The 13,161-nt window shown below is 40.4% G+C and overlaps 2 protein-coding genes across 2 annotated transcripts; both read right to left on the bottom strand.

Annotated features, from left to right (window-relative positions):
- Window positions 1-234: 234 nt before the first annotated feature.
- LOC144640362 (kelch-like protein 20) lies at window positions 235-2,320 on the bottom strand (the record flags this gene model as incomplete). Its single annotated transcript, XM_078499530.1, has 2 exons — window positions 998-2,320; window positions 235-530 (listed from the first exon to the last, which is right to left on the bottom strand). Coding segments are annotated over exons 1-2 (1,489 nt in total), but the record flags the coding sequence as incomplete, so codon positions are not given.
- A 1,296-nt stretch (window positions 2,321-3,616) lies between these two features.
- On the bottom strand, window positions 3,617-8,811 carry LOC144640361 (glutamate receptor ionotropic, NMDA 1-like). Its single transcript, XM_078499529.1, has 5 exons — window positions 8,805-8,811; window positions 8,025-8,157; window positions 6,220-7,297; window positions 5,321-5,484; window positions 3,617-4,563 (listed from the first exon to the last, which is right to left on the bottom strand). Exons 1-5 carry the CDS (start codon window positions 8,809-8,811, stop codon window positions 4,008-4,010), a joined length of 1,938 nt encoding a protein of 645 aa, XP_078355655.1. The 3' UTR covers window positions 3,617-4,007.
- Between the last annotated feature and the right edge of the window lie 4,350 nt (window positions 8,812-13,161).

The following is a 13,161-nucleotide window of genomic DNA, read 5'->3' as shown; positions in this document are numbered from 1 at the left end:
AAAATTGTTTTAAACTTGTGTATTGCAATGGCAAAACAAGAGTGGGAAAATGCCTAACAATATATTGAGGTAGTTTTGGTGGTTTTCAAGGACATTGAGTTTTAAGACACAAAGCTTTTGATTGTTGGATGTGTTAAGATTTTTTCTTTCAAGAGACTAATAAGATGTAAACTGAGTAACTTAACGCAACAGTGAACTATATAAGATCAATTCACATTACTTTTAGTATCTTACCAACATAAAGTTTGTCCTGGAACAAAGCAGCTCCAAGATGCTTTCTTCGTGTTCCCATGGGAGCAACTGGGCTCCACCGATTTGTTGTAGGATCATATTTCTCTACTGTGTTTAAAGGTGAGGTGCCATCAGAGCCACCAATGGCATAGAGATATCCATCAAGCACAGCAACACCCACGCCCAGTCGGCGAGAACACATAGACGCCACTCGGAACCATCTGTTTTCTTGAGGGTCATACTTTTCAACAATGTAAAGACATGATACACCATCTTGCCCTCCAACAGCATACATGTACCTAAAAGAATTGTTTTAAAAATGATACACATGTTCGTACTTAATTTTGCAGGTCTTAAATTTCGCAATTTTTCAGGATTCTCAAATCGCAAAATTAAAGAACTGCACTGTGTATGTTTTTAGACATATTTTTAAATGTTTTTGATGTAATTTTTGGTCATATTGTGAAAAACAAAACCCCAAATAAAACCCCTGCTACGCAGGCTAACCAAAAGAAAGATATTCGGACATACTATACATCTTAAGTCTCCTACAAGTTTCATTGGTGATTGCTTAAATATTCTGGAAGTTACATGGGGGGGGGGGCTTCCTTTCAGTCCCAGAAGGTCCAAAAAAGCCCGGTCTAAATAGGGCTAAACTAATACCACACATCCCATATGGACACTAGCCTACGGGGGTGGGTACGACTACACGTAGACTACATGGACACATGATCACCACTTATCAAATGAATAAATCTGAACTCACCCGTTAAGTACAGCGACACCAACACTGGTCCGGCAAGTGCAAGTAGGTGAAACTTCACTGCTCCATTGATTTGTTTTGGGATCATACCTTTCAACACTGTTGAGATAGCTACTGCCATCATGACCCCCAACAGCATACAGTAAATTGTCCAAAACTGCGACACCTACACCACAGCGTCGTTTACTCATAGTCGCCACCATTTTCCAATCATTTGTCTGTGGCTCATAGCGTTCGACACTACTGATAGCATCCCCACTGCACCACCCACCCACAGCAAACAATACTTCCGAGCATTTGGTTGGTTTGCGCGGTCGGGTTCGTGGTCCCTGCATGAGCAACCTTTGCTCCGGAAGTAGAAGATAGTTCTTTGCTTCATCAACTAGGTCCCTACATGATTCGTCACTTTTCACCAAAGGATCAGTACCAACCACACCAACTAAGAACTTGGGTCCTAACAGTGGTAAACGGACGTGTTGCAAAATCTGCGAAAGATGACATCGCCTCTCTGAAACGCTATATTTGACCCAGTTTATAACCGCTGTAAAAACCTGCTCTTCAGAACGAATGTTAAGCTCGTCGCTCGAGAGAATGTCCAGTAATTGCGTCACCGGTAGAAGCAGGAATTCCTCGCTTTCCATGACTTCTTGGAAGTTGTGCTGAGTGAAAATGTCAGCGATACGTAACAACTCGCGGCAAGCATGAGTATCAGCGAAGGCTCTAATACCAAGACAGTTCGATGGGTCGAGTTGACGTTTTAGAAATTCGCAGCAGATTTCTTGAATTTCTGAGATTTGAAGAAGACAAGCGGCAGGGAGAAGCGCTTGAACGTTACTTTCTTCGACAGTAATCGTCGCCGTGTAGGCAAAATCAACCAGCAATTCCATTGCAGTTTCGTCGACATCTTGAATTGTAATTTCCATTTGGCGGCTTTCCGCCATTTCTCCTGTGAACATGGCGCGAAAATACGGGCTACAAGCCGCCAAAATCACTCGATGGGCAAACAGAGTTTTGCTACCAGCCTTAATAACGACATCACATAGTTCTTTGCACTGCCGTAAAGCCTCTAAAGTGTCCAGAAGTTGTTTAGGGTGGCGATCAGAGATATGCCTCATTCTCGGTTTGTTGAGTTGAGAAGACGACTTCAAAGGGCTGCCAGACAAGAAACCCAGGTCAATCGCTGCGGTTTTCTCCATGTTTTCGAAAGTCAAGATCTATACCTTCAGTTCTGAACGGTTGCTGTGTAATTTAACTCATTTTGTTATTAATTTGTGGCAACAATGATGTAAATTCTTCCTCTTTTCGCCACAACAACAAGCAAATACGACTTTGTGCCTGGCTGTGTAACCTGGCGTCGGGGAAGAGAAGAAACGAAAAGAACGCAATGGGATTTGAAAAGGAGGAATGGATAGGAGTTGAAAGGCCCTCCTCCGCATGGTACTATTTCCTTGTTAATGTTATTTTTAAATCTTCCATCTCTCATTATGTTACCAACTTTTTATATTGTAATTGGCCACAAAATCACCGGTTTAAAATCTCCGATAAGAATCTTTTTCTGTCCTGTTTCTGTTTACACCGTTAATAATTTTATTTCCTGTTACTGTAATGTAATTTAAGGTGAAAGTGAAAATAAAGATTGATTGATTGTTTATTTTATTCGCATTATTTCTGGAATTCAGCACTTATTAGTCGAAAGCTATATGCACTGATATATAGTCGATGATGAGAGTGGCGATTGCCGTGGTTAACAGGTCAATTTGTTAACTTACCATGCAATCATGACAAACGAAAACAACGGAATGAACTTTTGGCTCAGCCAATGCAAAACCAACACAAATGAAAATCCACTCTAAGATAGCCTAACTTTTTGTGGTGCAAAACTACAGAAACACAGATCGTATGTGGAGAATCAAACGACTTATTAAAAGAAGTCACACAGTTCGCAACCGGTCGAAATTTCTGGGATATAAATTTCGATGGACTAGTGTCTTTCCAAGGGGGGGGGGCGGGGGGAGGGGGTATAGTCCTAGTCTGAATAGTCCTAGTCTCTTCATTCTGTTAAGCTGGAGTTGAGGCCAGTTATTTTTTACCAGCGTCAGAGCTATTGAGAGCAACTGAGACATGAACATAAACGCAAGCATAAGACAACTTTTCTTCGTATGTTGGGAATCACCGGAACAAGCATGGCAAAAGCACTAGGCCAAACGAGGATGAGAGTTGATGAGAGTTGACTCTCATGAGAGTTTACGTCAACTCTCATTGGCTATCATCAACTTGGGCCAAACGAGATAAAACTCTCATCGACTCTCGTGAAAAATTTGAACACGTTCAAGTCGATGAGAGCGCTTTAGAGCGCACGAGAGTCGATGAGAGTGCATGAGAGTTCCATGCCAACTTGAGAGTGAGAGTTTGAACTCTCCTCAACTCTCATCCTCCTTTGGCCCGGGCTTTAGCCTAAGCACAAGAAGAATGAAGAGTTTTGTTTTTCTTTTGCTCATGCTCATGCTAAGGCAGTGGTTATTCTTAGTGAGGACAACATAAGAAGTATAAGCGAGTTATTGGCCTGGTTTCTGAGCCTTCCAATAGTTTGCTTTTCAAGACGATAATTTGAACAGATCAGAGTCAGTTCACTTTGACTTTTATTGGCATTCAAGACCATTTCCTGTTTTTCACATTTTCCATTCCTTGAAGCTATGCCACGATTTTTCGAAATTATTCGAGCCACTCCAAGCTTTCATGTTGATCTAGCATACTGCGGTTTAATTCTCTAGGCCCAAGAATAAGACTTCGGCTCCCATGCCTAGGGCCCGCCGGCTAAGATCCTCAAATGGCTTCGAAGGCTTCGGGGACTGGAGAGCATGTCATAAGAGATGATGCAAAGTATACGGTAACAGCAGGAAGCTGAAGGAATCTAAAACTGATTGCGTGACTGTTGATTAGGTGAGGCATCGGTCCTGCTCTGAATTTTTTCAAGGTACGTGCATGTGTTATTTGCCAACTAGAGTTCCAATTCTTAACAAATTGAATTAAACTTGAGTCTATTCGAGTCTTGCTCGCTATTATCGCATTCTTCGTGCTGCAGTACAGGGTTTGAATACGAGAAATTTAGTCCCTGCATACTTTTAGCATTGCCCTCTGTTTCACTGTTCATCCCTGCTATTGTGGAAGCAAAGTTACCCAGTATTATTTCACCTTCCGTTTTTGCTCGATAAGAAGCGATCTTACGTTCAAAACCTAGGAATAGAATTGAGATCAAAATGCCAGCAGCGACAAGGACGAAGACGCCGTTGTAGTTGTGTATGGACAATCTGTCCGGCATTTTTTCAAAATCTTCCTTTTTCAAGCACTTGCGTACGAGCCACTTGCTCCAGAGTTCCGCTAAAACGTTGTCACCACTTAATTGTAGAATACTGTTCGAGATAGCCTGGGTCCAAGGGGAGTTTTTTCTAAGGACCAATCCGTAACCAGAGATGCCAAAGGGTTTTCCCACGATTCTTAGGGAGCAGTCGTACTGCGAAGAGACCATGTGTTCTAGGTAGGGTTGGTCATCTATATAAACTGAAAGTTCCCTAAGAACAAGAATGAAGACATGATCAGGATTACGCTAGTCTGTTCCTTGCGTTCAGCTCAGCGGGGACCAGCGCAAAGAACGGCGAGTAAAAAAATTCGAAACCCCTCGCCTTTTTTCACTCGCCATTCTTTCGCGCTGACTCTCTATTAACCGAACGCCTGGAAGAGACTAGAATTGAGCAAAAATTAATATGCAAAAACGGAAAACTGAATCTGCTGACCTATATCTATTTACTGATCAGTAGTGAATGAAGAGCCACTCAATTGATATGTCACCCCTCATTTCCTCTTGCATGTCACTGGATCCAATTAATTGATTCATTCATTCATTCATTCATTCATTCATTCATTCATTCATTCATTCATTCATTCATTCATTCATTCATTCATTCATTCATTCATTCATTCATTCATTCATTCATTCATTCACTCATTCATTCATTCCCTCACTCACTCACTCACTTAGTCATTCGTTCGTTCGTTCTTTTGTCTATTTATTTATTTATTTATTTTATTCCTCTTGCATCATGATATTGTGAAAGTAGCTGCTGTTGTGTTTTAAAACCAGGAACGGAAGGCTGGCAAATGCATGGCTTTCTTTTTGATAGTAAGAAGCACCACGCTTCTTGTAGATGACTGAACACTGAGAGCGCGCGGAACTCTGGGAACGAGATTGTCCCAGAGACCGAAGAGCAGTAATTCACGTTCTAAATCTCACTTAAACACGCCGAAGCACGCAGATTGACTAGACCTTACCCTGACTTCACTTTCTTTACTCCATCGTGCACATTTTCCACGTTGTGGTCTTTCATGTTCTGATAGATCTTACGCATGCGCGGGTCACGATTAAACTTAAAGTAGGCCTCAGTGCTGGTGGACTTGAGTGTTCCGAAGTGGAAGCCTGCGGGAGGATTTACCATCTGTTGAATTAAAAGATTATGATGATAAGATTTAAAAAGTAACAAAAACATTCAATGTCGTATTTATTCGATTAAACGCCGCGGCGTTTATTAAATTTTTCGTGATTCGAGTGCGGCGTTTATTCGACGGCGGAGCTTATACTAGGGTGGCGTTTATTTAAAATTCAATTTATTTCTTGCTTCTGTTTTTCTGAAAAGGAATTTTTAATATCTTAAAACATCGTTTCAATCAAGGAAAATATTTCTTTTGAGGCTTGCTTAAACTTGATTGCTACTGCATTTGCTTTTTATTGGAATAAACGGTGCGGCGTTTATTCGAGGGCGGTGTTTATTAATATTTTTGCCCTATGGCGTTTATTCTAGGGCGGCATTTAATCGAATAAATACGGTATCTGCGCTTGTACTACATATTAGGCCTAATATGTTGAAAACGTGTGAACGACAACAACAAACCAAAAGAACTCTCTTCTAAAGAGTTTCACTGGTGTGGTCGAAAAATCTAGAGTTTACTTTGATATCACATCTTCAGGGTATAGTATTCCCGTAAACTGAAATTGTTTTTTTGTTTTTTGTTTTTGATGTTTAACGGAAAGCGTATAGGCAAATGCTTTGTACTTTTTTCAACAAGTAGGAGTCTCCCTTGTGCGTATGCGCGTAGCTGCCGGCCTATGTCCAAAAAACATCTCATCCCAAACATCACATCTCTCATACCTCATTAGTTTCGTTACAGTTTACCTTTTCATCATGTATCCCTGTTATCGGTGATTCTGCTTCATCTTTCACTTTATTAGCCGCAAGATTAGCCGTGTATGTGCTACTCAAGATGATCATGGCAAACGCGAAGAAAATTGAGACCAAGCGCGCACTTAGGCTTCTTGGAAAACCACTTCCGGCCGGCACGTGCACGAACGTGCTCCACGTGTAAGACATGCTCTCTAGAAAAGTCACGCTCTGTCTCCTTTGAAAGTACTTCTTTTCTCTTCTGAAGAAAGTGCGCCTGCTCTTTGAGTAAAACTCGCTGGTTTTTCGGTCCAAGAACCACAACGCAATGAGAATGGTAAAAATAGTAGTCACAATAGCAATCCACAAACTTGTTCCAAATGGCTCGAGAAATTCCATAGTTATTAAAGGTCTGGCCGTGTTTCCGTTGGATATCATCATTCCAATACCAACTTCGCCGTAAGGAGAAGTGAAATCTACAACTTGGCTGCGTTGTGCGTTGATGGTGATAGTACCCAGCGCTATATCGGCGTGTCCGTACAGCACCTCTCCTATCATTCCATTCCAGCGCCCTGTAGCATCGTCTATGGCCCCATACTTCCCATCTGGGACAAGATAAAGCTCGTAAGAGAAACCAAGCTTGTTCTGTATCAAGCCCAGCAAGTCGATCATTAGACCAGATACACAGAAAATGTGTAGTTCGTCTGTGTCATTCAAGATTTCTGAGTGCATATGGTCATAACAAGGTACACCTACTTCGCAACTAGGCTGAAGTGATCTGCGCTGTAGAGTTTGTCTTGTACAAAGCTTTGCGCCTTCGCAGCCTAGCACACTACCGACCTTGTAAAGGTATTGACCGTGTGCTATACTAACAATTCGAAGAGCCTTTGGAGTAATGCGAGGAATGGGACCGAGCTGTACTGGAATAATGTTGCCTTCCATTTGAATAGTACTTCCTTTATTTCGATATACTCCAATTTGTCTCCAAGATCGGTCCTCCACAGAGTTGTTGTTTTCAAGCTTTAAAATGGTGTAGGTATCACTTGGAATTTGCTGATCAAATGAAGGACTTGGGATTGCTTGTTTAAAGTGACTGTGAAAAGAGCAAAAAATTAGAAGTCTTTTAAAAAGACCCTGGATATCCGAGCAAGGTAGCAAGATACCGTAGAATTCCGGTTATAAGCCCCCCCGCTTATAAGCCCCTCCGGTTATTGGCCCATCTACCTGGAAACAAAAAAATACATCCGATTATAAGCCCCCCCGGATATAAGCCCCCCTCTGCCGGATGACAGTACTGAACAAGGCTAAATGTTGCTTTATTATGTGTTTTCAACTTAAAAACGTATTTCGATCAACACTCCCGTGGCTCTTTTCGAAACGTTTTTTTCATTCCGCTTATAAGCCCTCCCGGATATAAGCCCCTCCGTTTATAAGCCCACCCAAAACCCCTTACTAAGTTGTATAAGCCCAGGGCTTATAACCGGAATTCTACGGTAGCTAGTATCTAGGGCACTCTTTAATAAACTGAACGTTTCTAAAACACTGATTTTGATCTTTAGTACAAATGTATGTCTAGAGAAGATCTGTGAACAAAGAGTTACCTCTTTGGAGATTGTTTCATCACCTGAAACCGCTAAATTGATGTTTGTTTGGTTCTTTACTGGAAGATTATTTCCCTACAATTCATGATCATTTTACGCTGCCTATGAAATTCTTTCCCAGTCTTAAATAGAAAAAAAAATAAAGCAAAGAAATCTGGTCTTACTTGTGTAACAAATTTGTAACTACTGAATACATCAAAAGCTTTTTTAAAAGCTTACCTTGAAAACCTCTTGTGTGGGATCCATTGAGAATCACCAAGACAAGACTTGTTTATTGAAGAAAAAGCGGTCACAAATGACTCATTAAAATCAGCTTGTACTGAAGAAGATAGAATCTGTAGTGCTTTCATTGCTGTAGTAATAAAAAAGAACGTTCACATCACCAATAACGACATAGACATATGCCACAGGATGTCTTCACGAAGGACTGACGTCCCCAAACCAATTATAGTTCGCTTCAGGTCCCACAGAGCGAAAAGTGAACTTTTCAAAGCAAGGAAGCATCTTAAATCAGTAAGTTTGAAAAACTTTTTCAATAACACAGATGCTGTTTACATCAACGAGAATCTAACTAACTACAGGCGCGGTCTTTTCGCTAAAGTTAGAAAATTCAAAAAGGATCATAACTGGCAGAACGCATGGACTGTGGACGGAAAAATCTTTATTAGAAAATCGCAAAGCGATCGTGCCATCAGAATCCACGAAGCCGATGACTTAAGAAAAATCCACTAATTTGTTATCATAAAGTTTTTTTTCTTCTTTCTCTCCGTCAATTATGCTAATATGTAAGTGTTCCGTTTTCTTTTCGACACCTCGCCCTCCTTTGCTTCACTAATTAATCTAATTTTGCGGAGAGTTTTGTGGGAGGGTGTTGAGTGTCTTGGCGTAGCAACCGATGCTATTCAATTTTCCCCTCCTATACAATAAGCTGCTTCGCAGCTTAATTAGTGTTTCTATTATGTTTACTGTTAGATGTAGCGTGCTTTTATTTTCATTTACAATCCATTCTCACCTAAATTTTTCCTTGGTTTATTGTAATGTGCATACCATTCTTATAAACGCTCCTATTGCTAAGCTAAACGCTATCGTATTGTTGCAGAGTGTGGTACACGAATGTTTTACGGGTAAGAAATTCAAAAATCTAACCTACACATGGACTTAAATGCAGTTTCCTTTAACGCAAGAGGCCTTAACAAATCCATCAAAAGAAGAAAGCTATTTCGGTGGCTCCATCTTAAAAAATTTGACGTAATTTTCCTTCAAGAGACATACAGCGACACTAGTTTGGAAGCTTTCTGGCGAGCTGAGTGGGGCGGTGAAATCTTTTTCGCGCACGGCTCGAAACATAGCAGAGGTGTTATGATCCTTCTCAGACCCTCCTTATGTAAAGAGGTGACTAATGTTACACGAGATAAAAACGGCAGGTTTTTGATTGTAAACACAACTATTGGCGAAGACGAATTTTGCTTTGTTAATATTTACGCCCCAAACGACCAAACCCAGCAAATTGCTTTCTTTAAAAAGATGACCGAATCCATCCGCGAATGCCAAACCGACAGAGTCTTGATTGGCGGAGACTTCAATTGTCCGTTGTCTGCGTTAGATAAATTTGGAGGTAAAGACGTTCTGGTTAAAAAAAACGTTATCAAATCGGTGGAGGAACTTTGTAATAACTACGACCTTGTCGACCCTTGGCGAAAACAACACCCACATGAAACGCGATATACCTGGAAAAACAGCTCGGGTAAGATCAGATGTAGGCTAGACTTTTGGCTCATCTCCAAGCAGTTACTAGACCGGGTTTCAAAAACCGACATTGGTGCGTACTACGACTCTGATCACTCCCCGGTTACCATTTCAATTAAACCAGATGTAACACAGGAAAAGAGAGGTCCTGGTTACTGGAAATTCAACAATTCTCTTCTGGAGAACGAAGAGTTTGTCACAAAAATGGCCTTTACTATAAAACATAGTAGTGAGAAACACAAAGGTATTGCTGACAAAAGGCTTTACTGGGAAATGTTAAAAATGAGATTCGGATGTTCGCTGTCCGTTTTGCTAAAAGGAAAGCTAATGCAGAAAGAAACACCGAGCAAAACCTTTCTCAAAAATTAGACGAAATAAACTCACGTATTGACGCTTCCCCAGAAGACACTTCCCTTGTAAACGAGGCAAAGAAACTCAAAATCGAATTAGATGAAATCGCTGTGCAGAAAACTAAAGGCTCCATTATTAGGAGCAGAGCAAGATGGTACGAGATGGGCGAGAAATGCAACAAATACTTCTATAACCTAGAAAAAAGAAGTTATGAAAAACGACACATCACAAAATTAAAGACGCCCGAGGGTATTACTGTTAAGGACCCAACGTCCATTCTAAGCACCATGAAAAGCTTTTACAAGCAGCTTTATTCATCTCAAAAACAGCTAGCAGATGCAGACCCATTATCTTTCTGCGAATATCAATCTCTACCTAGACTGGATGACGAGAAACAAAGCCTTTGTGAAGGTTCAATTACCGCAGAAGAATGCCTCGCCGCATTAAAAACTTTTCAACACAACAAGTCGCCGGGCACGGACGGTTTATCCGCAGAGTTCTACCTACGCTTTTGGAAGGAGCTGTCGGGCCCTCTGATTGAGTGTCTCAATCATGGCGCCTTACTGGGAGAGCTTTCTATCTCGCAGAGACGAGGAATTATTTCCCTGATCCCGAAAAAGAACAAGGATCCTTTACTGCTTAAAAACTGGCGCCCTCTCTCTCTCTTAAATACCGACTATAAACTAGCAACAAAATGTATCGCAAGGCGTTTAGAGAAGGTACTCCCCCTGTTAATAGAGCGGGACCAAACGGGGTACATTAAAGGCAGATTCATCGGTGAAAATATCCGTCTAATTACAGACATAATTGAACAACATGAGAATAAGGAAGGTATGATACTCTTTCTAGATTTCGAAAAGGCCTTTGACTCTTTAGAGTGGGACTACCTCTTTAAGGTCCTCAACATTATGAACTTTGGTCCAAGTTTCCTTAACTGGATTCGCACATTCTATAGCAATATTTCTAGTTGCGTTATCAACAATGGTCACTCTTCAGAGTTTTTTTCTCTACAAAGAGGAGTGAGACAAGGGTGTCCTCTTTCGGGACTGCTCTTTGTTCTCGCTTTAGAACCACTCGCACACCAGATAAGAATCACTGATTCTATCAAAGGTCTCGAAAACGGGAATAAGATCACTAAACTTAGTTTGTATGCAGACGACACCACCGCTTTCATCCGCGACGACTCTTCCGCAGCGTCTCTATTTTCTCTCCTTGATCAGTTTAGCAATCTATCGGGTCTGAAAATTAATAGATCAAAAACTGAGGGTCTGTGGCTAGGTCGTTGGAAAAGCAGATTAGGAAAAGACGAGCCTTTTGGCATTTCGTGGCCGAAAGAATATGTCACTGCACTTGGAATATGTTTCCCTTATTGCGCGAATGTTGGAATCAAACTAAACTTTGATGAGAAACTTGCCAAACTTAAAAAAGTTCTTAACATCTGGTGCAAAAGACATCTAACCATCTTAGGCAGAATAGCCATCGTAAAGAATTTAGCAATCGCCAAACTTGTTTATTGCTGCTCCGTCTTAAACGTTCCTGCCGAATTCATAAAAGAGGTCAACAGCATCATCTTCTCCTTTATCTGGAATTTCAAACCTGATAAAATTAAGAGAAAAACGTTGATTGGCCCAGTCTGCAAAGGCGGTCTAAATATGATTAACTTTGAAGATGTTGTAAAATCCCTCAAGATTACCTGGGTTAATCGTTATTGCGAATCGGCTGGCAGTCACTGGTGTGCCCGCCTTGATTCCTTATTAAGTAAAGTCGGAGGAGCTTTTCTATTTCAATGCAATTTCGACCTAAAATTTCTGAACCTCAACAATTTACCACCTTTCTATAAAAATATTCTTAAGGTGTGGCAAGAATTGAATTACAAGGAACCGCTAAATGCAAATGAATTCAAACAAGAACTTTTATGGAACAACCGGTTCATAAAGACCAATGGTAAAACGGTGTATTATAAAACATGGGTAAATCAAGACATCTTAAAAATAAGTGATCTCCTCGACAATCACGACCAATTCCTCTCTTTCGAAAATTTTAAGCGCAAATTCAGCGTTCGATGCACTTTCCTCGACTACGCCGGAGTTCTCGCTGCTATCCCCAAAGCGTGGAAAAGAAAAATCACGTGCAACAGTGTCGGTGGTGTTAGCGAACTCCCAAAGGCTGATTCAAATAGCGATGATATCGTCTCCGCAAAAAAAGCCCGTTTGATGCTTGCGGAAAGGTCCTTCTCTCCCCCTACCGTCGAAATCACTCTAAGAAATCAAGTGACAAACTTAAAGGATGTCTACGAACTTCCATTTAGAATCACCGCGTTGAAAATAGATTAAGAAGCTTTCAGCATAAACTCATACATAACATCATACCTACCAATCTCTCACTCTATAGAATGAAAATAAAAGAGTCACCACATTGCGAACACTGCCACTGTAAAAATGAGACACTTCTCCATAGGTTTTGCGAGTGCCCCGAAGTCAAGCTATTTTGGAAAGACGTCATAGAATGGTGGAATACAAATCGCTCTGACAATTTCAATCCTACTTGTTCGGAAATTCTTTATGGATACAGACCTGAGAACACCAGCTATCATGCTTTCAATCACTATCTTCTTATTGCTAAATATCATCTATATCTCGCAAGAAATCAGTCAGAGACTCCTAGCATAAAGGTCTTTCTTGCCTTACTGGAAAGCAAAATTAAATGTGAAAGACAAATCGCTATTAAAAACTCTAGCTATAAAAAGTATGAAACAAAGTGGACCACTCTCTGCATAAGCGATGCGGTAGCTTTCTTTCCACTGTTTAAGCAAAAGAGCCAGGTTTAGGTGCATTTTCTTTGTCTCTTATATTTATCCTTTATCATTTTAGTTACATTAGATCTGTTGTTATAGTGAGTAGCTGTATTAGTTTAGTGACAATTTCAGTTTTTTTTTTGTAAGTGCAGTGTAAGTTCTGTCAATTAGCTCTTGTGCCATGTATAGTTTTATAGTATTTTAGTCTCTTTTGTATTTAAAAAATATATATTTCACTGTAAGTAGTAAGCGTCGCATTGTAAGTAGTGTAAGTGTTGTAAATAGTATACAGTGTCGAATTGTAAGAAGCGCAAGTGTCGTATTGTATTGTGCACAGCTTAAGTATTTGTACAATAAGTAGTGAGTAGTGGGCATACTTTTTTTGTATTTTTGTAAGTGATGTGCTTTTGTGTGTTTGCAATTAAAAAAAAAAAATAAAAAATAAAAAATAAAAAAAAATAAAAA

Source organism: Oculina patagonica, unplaced genomic scaffold (genome assembly GCF_052425735.1).
Source record: "Oculina patagonica isolate OP01 unplaced genomic scaffold, crgOcupat unplaced277, whole genome shotgun sequence".
Taxonomy (NCBI): domain Eukaryota; kingdom Metazoa; phylum Cnidaria; class Anthozoa; order Scleractinia; family Oculinidae; genus Oculina; species Oculina patagonica.
This window is presented reverse-complemented; position numbering and strand designations above follow the sequence as displayed.

Coding starts and splice junctions, on each gene's coding strand:
- LOC144640361 (XM_078499529.1), bottom strand. Junction 7,298..8,024: donor CCACACAAGAGGTTTTCAAG/GTAAGCTTTTAA, acceptor CTCTTTTCACAG/TCACTTTAAACAAGCAATCC. Junction 5,485..6,219: donor CAGGGATACATGATGAAAAG/GTAAACTGTAAC, acceptor TTAATTCAACAG/ATGGTAAATCCTCCCGCAGG.